The sequence below is a fragment of the Sarcophilus harrisii genome, chromosome 3, assembly GCF_902635505.1.
Source record: "Sarcophilus harrisii chromosome 3, mSarHar1.11, whole genome shotgun sequence".
Classification (NCBI taxonomy): Eukaryota; Metazoa; Chordata; class Mammalia; order Dasyuromorphia; family Dasyuridae; genus Sarcophilus; species Sarcophilus harrisii.
This window is the reverse complement of record NC_045428.1, coordinates 235,358,917-235,375,498: the sequence shown is the minus strand read 5'-3', so window position 1 is coordinate 235,375,498 and position 16,582 is coordinate 235,358,917. Positions and strand designations below refer to the sequence as shown.

At 34.8% G+C, this 16,582-nt stretch overlaps 1 protein-coding gene across 2 annotated transcripts in view; it reads left to right on the top strand.

Annotated features, from left to right (window-relative positions):
- Window positions 1–16,582, top strand: part of SLC37A1 (solute carrier family 37 member 1) — a 124,801-nt gene that overhangs the window by 36,182 nt on the left and 72,037 nt on the right. For both annotated transcript variants that reach the window (XM_003763380.4, XM_012544381.3), the window contains exons 4-5: window positions 6,054–6,180; window positions 13,906–13,984. In XM_003763380.4, the coding sequence (XP_003763428.1) occupies window positions 6,054–6,180; window positions 13,906–13,984 (206 nt within the window). The remainder of the gene's footprint in view (window positions 1–6,053; window positions 6,181–13,905; window positions 13,985–16,582) is intronic.

Below are 16,582 nucleotides of genomic sequence, written 5' to 3'. Positions count from 1 at the left end.
CTCTTTCCCTGAGATAGGAGCATAACACTTTGCCAGTTTAGAACAAGTTGGGGGCTACTTGTGTTAGGTAGGCACTCCAATGAGCAAAAGGAAGCCAGATGGCCAGGAATAGCTTCTTTGTGCTTAATGGGATCATTAAACATAGCCCAAGCTTAGCTTAACATGGCATTATTACCCTAATGCTCATATTGACACTGGACCTAGTCACCAAAATCTATTCTGATTGTAGCAAGTCCAACATGGTTGTTTAGTATATTACACAAATACCTGTATGTAGTTGATTGCCCAATTCTATGCTTTCCAGGTCCCAGATCATTTGGCCATAGCTATGACCAATCCCCAGAAATTAATGCAGATAAAGATCTTCTGCTTCATCCCTCAAGGCTCTCTTACATACTATCTTTGGAGCTTAGAGCTCAGTCCACTGGAAAATTTTCCAGAAACCTCATTTCTTATGGTATCCTCTGTTATCAGATTAGTCTACAATTGGGAATTCCTCTCCTGTATTGAATAGAGCCATTGGTAAACCAAAGTGAAGATCCTTAAGAACCATTCCTTATAGGTGGGGTCTCATTTGGCCAGTAGAAGAAACAGGATTCTAGGAATTTCAGTGTTTGACATAGTCATGTATTTGTGTAGGAAACTAATGTCAAAGAGACCCAAGAAAGCATGTTTTTTTTAAAGTTTAAGCCTCATGCCCTCTACCTATCTTGTTAAAAGTTTGAGACATAATTTCTAGGTAATTAGTAATTTTCTTAATAATGCTAGTAATTTAATAAAAGGTCAGTGGCAGTCTTGAATGTCAAAGACAATCCTGGAGGTGGTGGAGAGAGGAACGCTTCTTATGCCTTTGGAAGGATTCCTGGGGTAGCCATCAACTCTGATTGGTTCACAATGATAGAACAGATATATTACAATGAGGAACTAAACCTACTTTAATGAACTTTGATTATACCATTCACTTCTAAGTTACCCCCATCTTTAGGCAATCTATTCAAAAAATTTGTTCCCTCTCAAATCTGAATAGAGGACTGGGTGGGGTCTGAACAAAATTGAGGAAAGTATATTTAGTCTCATTATCTGTAATGTCCTTCAAGAAACTAAAATTTGAATTGAGAGAAAAGGGAATTCTGAACATTTTGCCAATCACTATTATTAATAATTTTTACTCCTAAAGCATAATAGACAACTCTTAAAGAGTTGACTGCATGACCTTTTTTCATCTGTTCAGTAGTGACTAGGGACTTGTAACAGAAAAACAATTGCTTTTCAAAAGTATTGTAATAGTTTTGCTTAGAGGAACTTGGAATTCCAGAAGACTAACTTGTCCTGGCCACATTTTGATTCTTATTAGAGGCTCCATTTCAGTTAATTTTTACAGTCAGATTCTTTGAGAAACAAGATTTTTGCAGAATTATAAGGACCCACTGCTAGAATGTCTGCTTGAAAGATTTCAATGTTGTAGCCTGTTCTGGCTCTTTTGAAAGAAGCAGATTTTTCAGGTGATTCAGTAACAGTTACAGGTTTGAAATTTTCCATATTGGCTTTCTTCTTGTGACTTGGAGAAGTATCAGTAGCTCTCTTAAAACTGTGTCAGTAATCATCTGGGTCTTTTTCACAAACTGTAGTCCCCAGAATTTGACTGAATGAGCTAAAATTCAGATTTTATTAAGTTAATTTTCCAACTCTTGTCCTTCATGTGGACTACCATATGCTCTGGGGCCCCTATAACTCTGATCTTATCTGGACTAGTCAACATTAAGTTATCAATATAGTAGTATAAATTAGCCCTCTTTTGGTGCTGACAAAAGTGAAGTTCACTTGATGTTTACTCCCCCAACCTTTTCCTAAGTAAACTTACATATTCTCTTGAATTTGAATTATGAAAAATAGTAAGTTCCATAATATTTTTCTTCCTTCCAAGTGAAAATCTGATTTTTCTTCCATTTTATTTCCATTCTGTCAGAACAGAATCAATTTCCCTATAGGTCTTCTGTTTAAATTCTTCATTTCTTTATGAAGGTATTAAGGTTTTGAAAGGACACTTCTTTCTCCTTTCCCATTAGATTATTTATACTTTTTGTTTTTAGCCATTTTCAGTTGCTCAAAAAATAATCACCATTGTAGATTTCCTTGGACTTTTCTTTTTGTATTTCCAAGTTCCTACTAGCTCTGGCCTTTTATCAGAAATTCTTTCTGTTGCATTAAAAGTTTTCCTTTTCTCTGCAAAATTATATTCATCTTTGCAAGATAAATTGTTTTTTGTTGTTAGACTTTTCTTTTAGTCTTTGTGGAATATTGTTTCCCATAGTTTTCTCTGGATTTGAATAGAATTTGCCACAGCTTGTATTATCTTCTTTCTGTTCCTTGTTATATGAATATTTAATTTCTGGCTTCTTAAAGAATTTTTTATTTGATCTGAAAGTTGTGGATATTTCTTAGGAGTTTTCATTTTGAGGTTTCTTCCCCAAAAGTTGTCATTGGATTCTGTTTTCACTTAGCTGTGTATAGAGATCTTATCAGTTTTCATTTATTATTTCTTATATATGGTATCTAGTCTTTATTTGATCATGGTTTTCATGGAGTCCAGTATTAATTAATTTTAAGTAGTATTGTGCTTTTTATTACATTGATAGAGCTTAATTTATCCCCTTTACATATAATGTTGGCTTTTACTTTTATATATATTCTACTTGCCACACTAAGGAAAGGCCCATTTTTTCCTTCCTTCCTTCCTTCCTTCCTTCCTTCCTTCCTTCCTTCCTTCCTTCCTTCTTTTTCTTTCCTTCCTTCCTTCCTTCCTTCCTTCCTTCCTTCCTTCCTTCCTTTTTTTCTTTTAGGGGGAGGGAATAAGGCAATTAAGGTTAAGTTACTTGCTCAGAATCACATAGCTAGTAAATATTATTAAGTGTCAGAAGCTGACATTGAACTCTGGCCTTCCTGAATCAAGAGCCCGTGTTCTACCCACTCTGCCATCTAGGTGCCCCTAGGTCCATTTATTTCTATGCTTTTTAATGGTTTGGGTTTTTTAATACAAGTAGGTACTGTATTTTGTCAGAATGCTTTTCTGTGTATATTAATAAAAATCACAATTTAATTGTTCTTTCTTGATTCAATCTGTTCTCTTGATTAATATGCTGTTTATATTTTCCCTAGTATTGAACCAACTCAGCATTGATATTATAAATCCAAACTGATCATGGGGTATAATATTGTGATATTATGCTGTTGTCTTTTTGCTTTTATTTATTTATCTGCATCAGAATTTATTAGGAATATTGATCTATAATTTCAATTTTCCATTTTGATTATCTCTGGTTTAGACATCAAAATCCTATTTATACCAACAAAAGAACTTTGTAGGATCTCTTCTTTTTCTAATTTTGTAAATAGTTTTATAATACTGGAATTAATTGGTCTATGAATGTTTGATGTAATTTGTAGTATGGGCTGGGCAGCTACAAATATTCAGTGATCTTTACGTGGTCTTAAATCTTTATTTTTCTATTTTATTCTCCCACTTTATGCTCTTGATCAGTCTCATGAATCTAAACCTTAAATTTACTTCTTGTCAGGTCAAGTTTTTTTTTAATCACATATCTTAAATTTTATCAATCTTTTGATTTTTTTCTGAAATATTATCTTGTCTCATGGAGTCATTGATTTATTTTTGGTGTATTTTAATTTCAGAGTCTCTGTGTGAATAAGGTTTGCCAGTTTCTGCTTTGTGTTGGTTAAGAATTGGAAATCAAAGGAATGTCCATCAATTAGAAAATGTCTAAAAAACCTGTAGTATATGATAATAATAGAATATTATCATGCTTTGGGAAATGTTAAATAGAATTAATTCAGAAAAACCTGGAATTATGTGAACTAATGCAAAGTGAAGTGAAAAGAATAATAACAATATACAGTAATAGTAATATTGTTCAATAAAGAATTGTGAATGACAGCTAGTTAAATTAATTAATTTAGGTAATTTTTATTATGATGGTTTGGTCTACCCATGAGCAATTAATATTTTTCCAATTACTTAATTTCCCCTTTTTTTGTATAAAGAATGTTTTATATTATATCCTTATAGTTCCTCTGTATTTCTTGAGAGGTATACTCTCAATTTTTTTATTGTTTGAAGTTATTTTAAATGAAGTTTCTTTTTCTATCTCTTCTTGATAGATTTTGTTTGTAATATACAAAAATGCAGATGATTTACTTATTTTAGTTTCTAAGTTGACCTGATAGAGGTCTCTAAATAAATTATTATTTCATCTGCAAAGAGTAATAATTTTGTTTTCTTTTTTGCCAGTGCTTATTCCTTTAATTACTTTTACTTATTGCTAGCTGGCATTTCTATTTTGTCAAAAGCTTTTTCTGTAGCTATTGAAATGATTATATGATTATTGTTATTAATTAATATGTTCAAGATTAGTCTTTCAGTCTATACTTCCCAAAACTATAGCTAAGAAGCCCCTTTGAGCCCCCTTTATATTCTATAAAAACAATTACCTCAAAGCCTAGGTATTTACTAATATGCTTCCTATGCGTATGTAGCTAAGGCACCTTGTTTTTACTTTGAAATATATTTTCCCATAAATCTGCATGATCCATGGAAAGAGTGGACACATTCTAGTACAAAGATTCTTGAGGGAAACACATGTTTGCATGCAAATCAGGTTTCTGATACTGTAAGGTTTTAATATTTTTTTTCTATTCATGGAGTCCACTTCAGCCCTCTCTTCCCCTACATTCCACAGCCCTGAAAGTCAGCTCCTAAATGCTAAAGCTAATTCTCTGTGATGTTTTACATTTTTATCTCTTCCCTGTTGCCTAACTTCTTTTTTTAATTATAGCTTTTTATTTACAAGATGTGTGCATAGGTAATTTTTCAGCATTGACAGTTGCAAATCCTTTTGTTACAACTTTTTCCCTCCTTCCCCTCCACCTCTTCCCCCAGATATCAGATTGAGCACTACATGTTAAATATATTAAAGTATAAGTTAAATACAATATATGTATATATGTATACAATATATGTATATATGTCCAAACAATTATTTTGCTGTATAAAAAGAGTCAGACTTTGAAATAGTGTACAATTAGCCTGTGAAGGAAATAAAAAATGCAAGCAGACAAAAATAGAGGGATTGGGAATTCTATGTAGTGGTTCATAGTATCTCCCAGAGTTCTTTCCCTGGGTGTAGCTGGTTCAGTTCATGACTGCTCTATTGGAACTGATTTGGTTCATCTCATTGGTGAAGAGGTGTTGCCTAACTTCTTAAAGCTACTCTTTATAGATGCTAGAACAGTGTCTCATATTGGACAAATGCAAAGCGATAGAGGGAAGAAAATCATATTCTTTCTGCTCCTCTTTGATATAGAAGCCATGGTCACACTCCACAAAGTTGCTCTTAGCCTGAAATGATTACTAAATTGGTAAACTCAGCATTTTAATGGTCCATAATGGATATGTCTAATATTCTGCAACCAATAACTGTCCTCCTTTCCAATTCAGTCAAAGAAAACTCCTTCACACTTCTTAAAGCAAGGTTCCTTAACCAGGGGTCTGGCAGAGAAGAAAGAAAAGATGGTCTGTCAATAGATTTCAGGGATCTGTGAAATTGAATTGAGGGGAAATTACATCTTTATTTATAATAACCTCTAATTAAAGTTTAATATTTCTTTCAATTATTTTAAAATGGTATTCTAAGGATTTATAAGCTTCATCAGATAACAGTCTGCTAGTTAAGGTTAAAGTTAAGAATTTTAATGAAAAAATATGATTAATTTGATTAAGAAAAGACTTTTTCACTTTGTGAAGTGGTACAAGTATTTGCAATTTATTAATATTCATTACTCATTGTCTCTGATATCTCTGCCTCTTGCCTTCTATGATTACTTGAGTTTTATCTCTTTGTAGGGAGGAAGGGGAAAGGTTTAATAGCTTCACACATAATGCCAGATTGATAGTTGCATTTATATTACTATATTTTTTCTGATTTTGCCTTTGTACACATTTTCTACTCCTTTACCAATTCTTTCCTTTAATTCTCTAGGGTGAATTACATAAGCAGTGTGCTTCTCATAGTAAGGTTAAACTCAACGTTCTTAATGAAAATGCCTTCCGTGATTCTGCGGGGAAAATATCAGATAATGAAACTCATTGCGGTTGGGCACCATTTGGTAAGCATTCTAACAGTTCCTTATTCATCTATTTTATTTATCACTTGTAATATCTTGATGATTTTGCATATGAAGTAATGGGCAAAAATTACATTTCTTTTCTATCCTTACTACTGTATGCAATAAGTGTGGTTATTGCTAAGTTAAAGTGATGTACTATTATTTCAAAGACAGAGTTCCCAACAGAGAAAAAAAAATCACTTTAAACATTGCAGCAAATAAATATTTCATTTGCAATAATTTAGGATGTGTCATTTATTATTTAGCCTAAAAAATATAAATTTTTAGTTGTGTTTTTTAAGAAATATTAATTTTAAAACATATCCCTTACATTCACCTCTGCTTGGGGTACTTTCCCCAAAGATTTTTTGAAAGAAAAAAATAACAGCAAAACCCAACCAACACATCAGCTGCATTTGACAGCAAATACAATATTCAATAACCATAATCCTCATCTCTACAAAGAATGCTGGGGTGAGGAACTGTTTCTCAAGTTTTCTTAGAGAGCAAGCTTGGAAGTGATAATTAAAATTTACTGTTTCCATTTATTGTTAATTGTTGGAGCAATTATACATATTGTTTTCCTAGTTACGTTTCCCCCATATAAGTTCATAAAAGTTTTCTCATGTTCCCCTGAATTATTTATGTGAATCATTTTTAGGACATAATAATCTACAGTATGTATATGCCGCAATTTGTTTAACCATTTGATGAATATCTATTTTCTTTTCAGTCCTATATTGAGATAATTTGTATTGCAATTAGTATTTTGATATATCTGAGACCTTTTTGTCTGTCTTTGATCTCCTTGGAATAGTATCCCTAGTATACTGGAGAAATATAGTGGTACTTGTATATCACTATTCATAGTGGCATTTTGGGGCTCCAGATATAGATGTATCATTTTCAGAATGATTAGACTAAATAACAACTTTACAAGCAACATATTAGTATTAGAATGAACCTGACACCAATAGTGTGTTAAATTTCAATGCAGTTAAGAGGTTTTACTTAGCCTAAAATATCATTGATGTTTCTATTATATGATAGTATTTTATTTATGAAGACCATAGATTTCATCGCCACCCCTATTTTCATATGGAACTATAATTCATCAACAGAGAAGTATATGATAATAAGCATGTAAAAAGGCCTGATCTCAAGTGAGATCTCAAGTGAGATACTTTTGAATGACCCTAGTTGACCTGTAATCTATATCGACATAGCTTTAGTTCACAAGGAACCTGTATTGGAGGCACAGTTTGAGCTTTGCCTCACCCCCAGACTAATCAAGCTTTGACTATATCATTTTTTCCTAAAGTATGTTGGCGCAAGGAGGGAAAGAGAGAGTAATGGAGGAAGGGGAAACCTGGTATATATTCTCTCCTTCTAATTTAGCATCAATGTTTTAAGTATCTTCTAGAGCAATGGTGTCAAACTCAAATGAGAACAGATCCCTTCATGGGGTAGGGTGGAGAGCATACTAATTTTAAAAACCACAAATTTATATTGTATTTTATTCTGTATATTGTATTTTAATTTATCTTGTTAAACATTTGCCATTTGCATATTAATTTGGTTCCAGTCATACTGAGAAGTCTAGATCCTTCTGGCCAATACTCTATCAACTGTGCCATTTACCTGCCCCACATTGAGAAGTCTAGGGCTTAGGATTTGATATCTTTCTTCTAGAGGACCTTCATCTATTTAGGATTTTTAATTTCTAATTAACATCTAATTTAGAAATTTTTAGGGTTGTTAATTTTTTCTTTTAGCTATAACCTTCCCATCCCCAAAGAGTAAAGAAAAAAAATTAATAAAAAGAGAAAATATGAAAAACAAAACCAAGAAATCTTGGTTTATCTCAACAACATGATCCAAATCTTTGCAATCCTTAGTGGATCTCCTAATGAAAGATAGAGGTAATAAGCCAGAGAAGCACCAAAAATATCTAGAACATAGAATAGATGATAACATTTCTGGCACAGACACAGATTCTTCATCATTCATAGGCAAGTTGGTTTAAATGAGCTCTTCAACTGGCAAGTTGACAGAATTAGCTTAGGAACCCATTGACTCTGGAATAGTTCCCCAGCCTCTAATATTCTTGAAATAGTTCTAACCTACTTAATAGAAGGTGTTTCCAATGGGTGCTAATATGGCTCACAAACTTTATAGTAATTAATATAGATGATAGAGAAATATCTGTTTTATGCCATCCTTCAAGGCTCTCTCATTTGCAATATGAAACCCAGCCCATTGGAAAAAGTTACTAAGATCTTCATTATTATATTAATTAGCTTAGTAGATCAATTATGTATGCCTCTCTCATAGTAGTTGGAGCCATTGATAAACTTGGCAAAATGCCATTCTTCTGGAATTAGGTCCTTAGAAGTGAGAGTCCTTGGACCAAAAGAGAAAGTAAGATTCTAAGACCTACACTAGAGAACTCTCCTATTAGTGATGAGCATTCACCACAAAAAAACCCAGATAAGTATGATTCTTAATGTCATTTCATTTAAACAATAAAAGCCTTCTGAGCCCTACCCAACGTCTTGGAGGGACAATCAAATATTACCCAATTCATAATTCAGATTTATGGACAAAGGTTGAATTGTATGACCCCGTGTCATCTGTTCAATAGCAACAAAGGCCTAGTAACAGGAAAAAGAACTGCTTTTCAGAAGTGATGTATTAAATGGCTATTTTCAGGAATTTGGAGGTCCAGTACCCTAACAGTAGCTTATTCTTGGTATCTGCCAAAGGTTATATTTAGGTTAGTTAGTCTTTATGGACAGACTTAGAAAAATGTGGGTTTTTACAGAATCAAAAGAGACCCAATGGAAGAACCTACTGTAAAGCCTTTTTTTTAACTTCTGGAGCTGAGTTTATTCTGAAAGAGATGGATTTGCAGCTGACTTGTTAAATAGTTTCCATTAGGAGACCCTGATAGAGAATATTCTTTCTTTAAAACCTGAAGAATCTGATAAATCTCTGGCCTTCCTTCTTACATTATAGGGAAATGGGAATCAGTAGTTTGTTCTGAGCTGTTCCTGGAATCCTCTGTGAGTTTTTCCCACCCCCTGATTTTATACAAACTTAACTGGCCCAGACTAGATTTTATTAGGTTGATTTTCTACCTTTATCCCTCAACTAGGCTACCATCTGATCTAGAGCCTCTGCCACTGTGGCCTCATCAGACATGGTCAGATGTAGTGTTATATATCAGCACTCTCAGGAAGGAAAGGCTTTTTCATATCTATGCTCACCATAATGTGGCAGTACAGAGAGAGACAGAGACAGAGACAAAGAGAGACAGAGAGAGAGAGAGTGAGAGTGTATGACTAGCCTTGGGAAAGAACAGTGAAAGTATACTGGACTCTTTTCCTAGTGAAGGCAAACTCTTTTGGGCTAATCTCATTGAGGTCAATAACCCCATATTATTCTATCTGAGTCTGTCTACTTGGTCTATAATGCAGATGAGATTAGGGACAGTTGTAGTGATGAGTATGATAACTTTGTTCTGCTCGTTACCCACTTTAAGCTGCTGGATATCTTGTACCTTTTCTTAATGTACCTTCCCACTTCTAAAGACCTAGTTCTAGAAGAATGTCATTTTGCCTATTTTATCAATGGTTCAATTGCTATGGGAGAGACATACACAATTAAACTACTAAGCTAAATAACAGAGGAATGAACTTTTTCCAGTGGGTTGAGTTACATGGTACAAGTAAGAAATCCTTGATTGAAAAGGTATTTCTCTGTTATCTATACAGAATTTCTATAAAGGGAACTATTATAGTGAAGTACTTTAGCTTCCTTCATCTTCATCATTAAAGAAATATCTTTCAGCCCTTGGGGACTTAATATTGTTAGACATTATTTAAACAGGATGGTTTAGGTACCTCTAAATGTTTCTACTTTGACCTACTCATAATCCCCAGCAAAGAAATTGTTGGAAGGAACTCACAGTAACTGACTGTATGTCATTAATGTAATTTATTTAGCTAGCTTTGCAATACTAAGTACTCAGATTTTAAATTTTTTTCATAAGCCTAGGAAACTAAAATGCAGAGTGTCAGTGCATTGATGCCATTAGGCTACATCTTCATAAAAGCTAATGATCCAGTAATTCACCAAGTTCTGTTTGAACTTCTAATATATTCATCCCAGTTCCTTGATGGTGAAAGGATGGTGCCTACTCCTTCTCTCAGTGGAAAAAAACCCTCACCCTCAGAGCAGTAATAAATCTAAAGAGTTTTGTTTTGTTTTGTTTTTACCATTAGTGGTGATTCCCAAGTCTCTTCCTAACTTCTATGATCATTTTCCTGCTCCACTTTCAATGGGATGCAATGAAACCTCTGGGTCAGAGATCATATTGTGAGTTCTTGACTGTGGTCTGTCAGTTTGCACCCACATCAGGAGAGATTCCTTCACTTCTGTCACCTATTCTATTAGCTGTCCCTTGGCTTACTCTGCACCTTCCCTAAAAGTTAAATGAGCTCTCTAGTTACTGAGTGTCTGGACAGTTCACTTTCAGTCTTACTATACTGGTAGTCCAAGTTGGTTAAAAAAACAAACAAACAAAAACCCTAAACATGCTACTTTCTTTACTTTACTCTCTTGGGCAACTTCTTCCAGCACTCACTAAATGTGCAAGGAAAATCTTTTCCATCAGGACTTCCCATGGTTTTTCTTGAAGATAATTCCCCACTATGTCACCAGAAGGGTCGTTGACAGTGGGTGGGTGCCACACTACAATATCTGACCATCTGATTACCTTACACTCCATATTTACACTAATCTACCTCCAACTCAACCATGAGCCATGAAATTGTCTTATCTCAATTGTTAACTATAGTAAATGTTGGGAACAAGCTTGATTTTGGCACCCTCTTACTTCAGGCTTGATTTTAAAACTATATGAGACACATCTAAATTAGTGAACAGTTAACCTAGTTCTAAAATAGCAAGGATATGGTACAAACATAAAATAGTGCTTAGCCTAGACTCACCATCCCTTCCCTCTCCATTTCCACAGTGAAATACATCAGAGTTTGGTGACTCCTATGGTTTTCTGAGATCTAATCCTACTGTTTGGAACCTTTCATGCCCTTAGGTGATCAGAAAATCAGTAAATAAAGTCAATAGGTCACAAGGAATCTGTTTCAAGAAAAAAATAGTTTAAGCCTTGTCCCACCTTCAGGCCAAACAATTCCTTGATTTTGTTACTTTTCCTAATCTATCTAGGCAGGGCAATGTGGTGGAAAGATAAGGGAGGCATTAGATCTTAGATACCACTGCTAGGTATTTGTTTGCCTTCTACAGCTATTGCAACATTTTCTATTTCTGTCTTTTGTAATTTTTGCCAATTTGATGTATATAAGATGAAATTTCCATGTCATTTTTACTTGCTTTTTCTCTTACTACCAATTTGGAGTAACTTGTGATTGTAAATAATCTGAGTTCTTCTTTTGAAAACATTTTACTATGTTTTGTCTACTTGTTATCACTCTTAGTGATTACATATTTATGCTTATGTTTTGTGCTATATAGATGCAAGATATTTTTCCTGTTAATTTTCCTACATTATTTAAACCACTTCTTGAGGAATGAGACATCCTAATAGCATTTGAGGGTCCCCAGGGATGTCACAGGTTTGGGGAAAGAATTTGCAGTCCCAATCTCCAAGTGAGGTTTTGGCAAAAATGGGTAGTTAGGTGGTGCCGTTGTAATGCCAGAGAAATTGAGAGAAGAAGAGATTAGAGAGTTTTTAATATTTTATTTGAAAGGGAAAGATTTACTGGGACCAAATGGATCCATGGTTTGGTCCCAGGGTTGAATGAGACTATTTTCTCCAAGAATCCAGCAACAATGTGAGTTCTCAATGACATAAATATGCAGGTGGCTCAACTAGCTACGGGGGTAGACCGAGGCATGGGTGGAGTCAGAGTGCTGAGAGCAGGAATGGGACTATCAATCCGATTCTGACGGGGTCAAGGGAAGGCACAGGACATTCTGATAAATTGGAACAGGGAGAGGTACCCAACATTCTAATGATATCTAAGATATAAGGCCTCTCCCCTTATCTGGATCATCATGATTAGGAGGGAGGGGTGGGGTTGCAGAATTGAACAAAACAATTAGGAACTGAGGCAAAACAATTCAGGGAAACCAACGCAGAACAATAAAAGGGAACTGTGGCACAACACAGTGGATAGAGCACCAGCCCTGAAGTCAGGAGGACCTGAGTTCAATACTGGTCCCAGACTCTTAACAGTTCCCTGGTGGTGTGACCCTGGGCAAGTCATTTAACCCCAATTGCCTCAGCAAAAAAAAAGGGGGGGGGGGAGTAGGGTTTATTGTCATTGAGCAGCTCTTTCTCTCAGTGGGCTCCTTATTAGAAGGTAGCAAAGATTTGAGATATAAGGTTCAATTTTATTTAGCTTTCTATGGCCTGAGGCTGGGGTGTAATTTCCAGATGAATTGAGGGACTAATTTACTGGTTAATAATGGGTGGTGATTATTCCTAAAACCAAGTGAACCCTTTGGAATGGGGCGGAGTTGAGATTCAGGAGTTTCCTGAGGCCAAATGAAAGGGTAAGGAGGGGTTGTCGGGAGATTTAGGGTTTTCTGACCCAGGCCCTCTCCCACAAAGATCAGGGGGCCACAGAGTCCTTTTTACATCACACTCACTTTAAAGTTGTGAATTATAGCTGGTTTTTTTATTTGTTTCTCGTGTATCAATTTTTTCCCTCTATTTTTTAAGCTATGATTTCATTTCTAGCTTTGCTAGAAGTACTTTGCTTTGGGTACTAGCTTTGCTTACAATTCTTCAATGAATACATATTTCTAAAGTTCTCTATTTTCCTTCCTGTTAATCTGCAGCAAATTAAATTCCTTTAATTTAGATACTTTCTCTTTTTTTCATCCTATACTCTTTCCTGTCTTCTTTCTCCCTCCCTCCCTTTTTTTTCTTCTGTTTCCTTCTTTTGATCTTTTCTCCTTCATGGTCTGACCAAGTTTGCATATTCAGGTGTGTGCTAGAGCTCATGGGGCCAATTGCTAATATACTTGTATACTTTATATATATATTTTTAATTCTGAATTCCAAATTCTTCCACTTCTACTTCTCCTACAGCATGGAGAAAGCAAGTAATATTATGCCAATTATACATGTGAAGTCATGTAAAGTACAAACAAAAAAAGCTAGAAACAAAAAATATGCTTCAATCTGCATTCAACGACTTATTTTTATAGTGGATTTTGAAAGTGGATATTATTTTTCATCATGAGTCATTTAGAATTTTCTTGGCTCATTTTAAAAAAACAAAATAACTGCCCTTTACAGTTGATAATTGTTATAATATTACTGTTACCAGATTTTTCTAAAATAGTCCTGCTTGTCATTTCTTATATTGTTTGTATACATAGATAATGTGTCTATTTATATATACATATTATATATGTATGTCACTGTGTATTTATGTATGAAATGATCATTTAAAATTATGGCACAGATATGTAAATTCTATATACATCAATTTTATCTTTCCTTACTAAGAAATCAAGGGAAAATTTCAAAGTCACATTTCCTATGCTAAGTCACATCTTTCAAACTCAAGTGTTACCCAGGATTTGATAAGGAGAAATTTTTGCACCTTTTAAAAACTATGTTTTATTTTGAGGATGGACACTAATAATGAATTTTATCTCAATGTTTAGATAAAAAGAACTATCAGCAATTACTAGGAGCATTGGATTATTCATTCCTTTGTGCTTATGCAATTGGAATGTATTTAAGGTAAGTAACATTTAGTTTGTTTGTTTTTTAAAAGACTCTTCTCTATTTATAACTGATATTTCTGTTAGACTTCATGGACCTCATCTATCCTGTAACCACAACTTATGCAGAAATAGAATTAGCTGGATACTTCATGCTCTGTGATCCAGCTTTATTTGCCCTTGAGAGACCAGAGCAATGCCTGCCCCATACCCAATTCCAATCTATGCATACAATGAATTCTACTCTCAAATGCATTCTGCCCTTTCTTTTGTTCCAGTCCCAGCCAGAGGACAAATCTATTTTCCACAGAAGAAAAATTATTTTTTTAAATTGTGGTTTTGATATGATCAAGGATCACTGCTTATCTATATGATTTTTAATATTCTTTCACCGTAAATAGGTATTATTGAGTAGGAAAGTTGATGGGGGAAAGATTCCAATCTTTGATTCCCAACTCCCCCCTAGTTAATGTAAATTACCCTTTGACTCACAAATCCTGGTCCCTTTGAATTCCAATAGAAGATCCACACCTGTCCCAACCCCACCGGTATCTGAGCCAACTTTGGGGCTACACCCCAAAGCCCCTCGAGCTAAGTCTCTGACTTAAAAGGGCCACACTGGGAATCCCTCTTTGCAGAGATTCCAAACATGGTAGCCATGTGAGGACCCTCTGTCCAGTGCCCTCCTTGTCTCTACCTTCACCTATCTCCTACTTCTAGATTCAGTAATAAACCTCTTTTATCAATCTAGCTTCCCGGGCCAATAAATGCTTTTGTTGGGAATTCCACACCTCTACTAGACCTCATATACCGCCATATCCTTGCGCTGAATCCAAGGGGGTTGTAGGGGAACTCTGTTTGACTCTCTGTACCCCAAACCTGCAACTAGACCTTAACTAAACCCTAATTTCATTTATCTAGACCTCAACATGTGGTCTACACCTCAACAAAGTGACAGGGTCAGAACTGAGCTTTAGAAAAATCATTTTGCAGTTGCATATGTATGATCTATATTAGATTGTTTGCTCTAGGAGAAAAGGGAGATAAGGAAGTGAGGGGGGGAAATGGAACTCAAAATCTTGCAAAATGAATATTGAAAACTATTTTTACATGTAATTGGAAAAATAAAATACAATTGAAATTTTAAAAAGAAAAAAAGAAATCTTTTTGGCAGCTGAGCACAGGATAGTTTGGCTTAGGAAGAAATGATGCTGGGAAACCAATTAAGTTATGTCTAGGTGAGAAGAAAGGAGGGTCTGAACTAGACTGATACTGTAATGCCAAAAGAAACTGAGGAAGACAGAGATTAGAGACCAATTCAATAGTTTATTAAATGGAGAGAAATACTGGGACCAATGGATCCCAGGGCTAGACAAGACTATCATCTCAAAGAGACTATCAGGGCAGCAAACCTTTTATGGAATACAAGAACAATGACAGAATGGAGGGACCTAGGTGGGGATAACCTGATAGATGGAGGTTACTGATATTCTAATGACATTAAGGAATGTCTATAACACCTTTATCTCAATCATTAAGAGGGGACAGTCATAACCTTAAGGCAGAATTACAAAATAGGACAAATGGAGGAACTGGTCACCCCATTAAAAGTGACCTTTGGCATTACAATACCATTGCCAAGTGGGAAAAAAATTAATTATGGGAGAGATTGTGGAGATAGAAACAAATTTTCACAACTAATCAATATGTAGGATGAGAAAGTGTGGGGAGTAAAGGATAACATTGATGTTGAAAGCTTGGGTGAAAGCCTGGGGAAATTGAGAAGATGTTGTTGCTCTGGACAATAATAGGAAATTTGGGAATAAGTGAGGCTTTGAGGAGAAAGATAAGTATAGATTTAGAACATGTTGAGTTTGAAATACCTTTGAAACATGCAACATGAAATGTACAATAAGCTAGAGATGATGCAAGAGGTTTCTGTGGGGTGTTTGAAAGCTTTATTGGTATTTTTAATCTCTTAAATACAGAAAAAAAGATTCTTTTTGGGAAAAAGAGATGTTCTGTCAATTTTTCTAATAATTCCAGGCAGCCCTGCCAGACCAGGAATACCCAGGGTTATAGCCTATTTGTCCAAGTATTGGTCTTTAGTTTTAAAAAGAATTGGAAGTAGAAAAAAAAGTGAAATTTTTAAAAAACATTTTTAGAAATTAGGAAGTAGTAACGAGAGGATTCAAACAGGTACAAAATATCAAGTTGGGGAGTTGAGTTGCTAGGAAAATATTTTGGCTGAAATGCTAAAGTTTTTAACTCCTGAATTCTAAAATATGTAAACAACAAAAGAAGTTTTAAATATCTTGTAGGTTCTTTCTTCTGACTATCTGTATACATCAGCCTCATTTTTCCTTGTAAGAACTGCAAGATATTTCTTCCTCAGAGAGAGAGTCAGTTCCATACAATACAGGAAGAGCTTCATACATATTGTGTAACTCCAAATAACCAAGGGCTATTTCCTTTCCCCTTCCCTCTTGCAGTCATACATATATTTCTACTCTCCAGGTTCCTGAAACAGATTAGCACTGCTGCCTCTTTACATTCTTTTTCTTCTTTATGTTCTCCTTAATCACTTACTCCATTCCTTACTGATCATTTTTGGTTT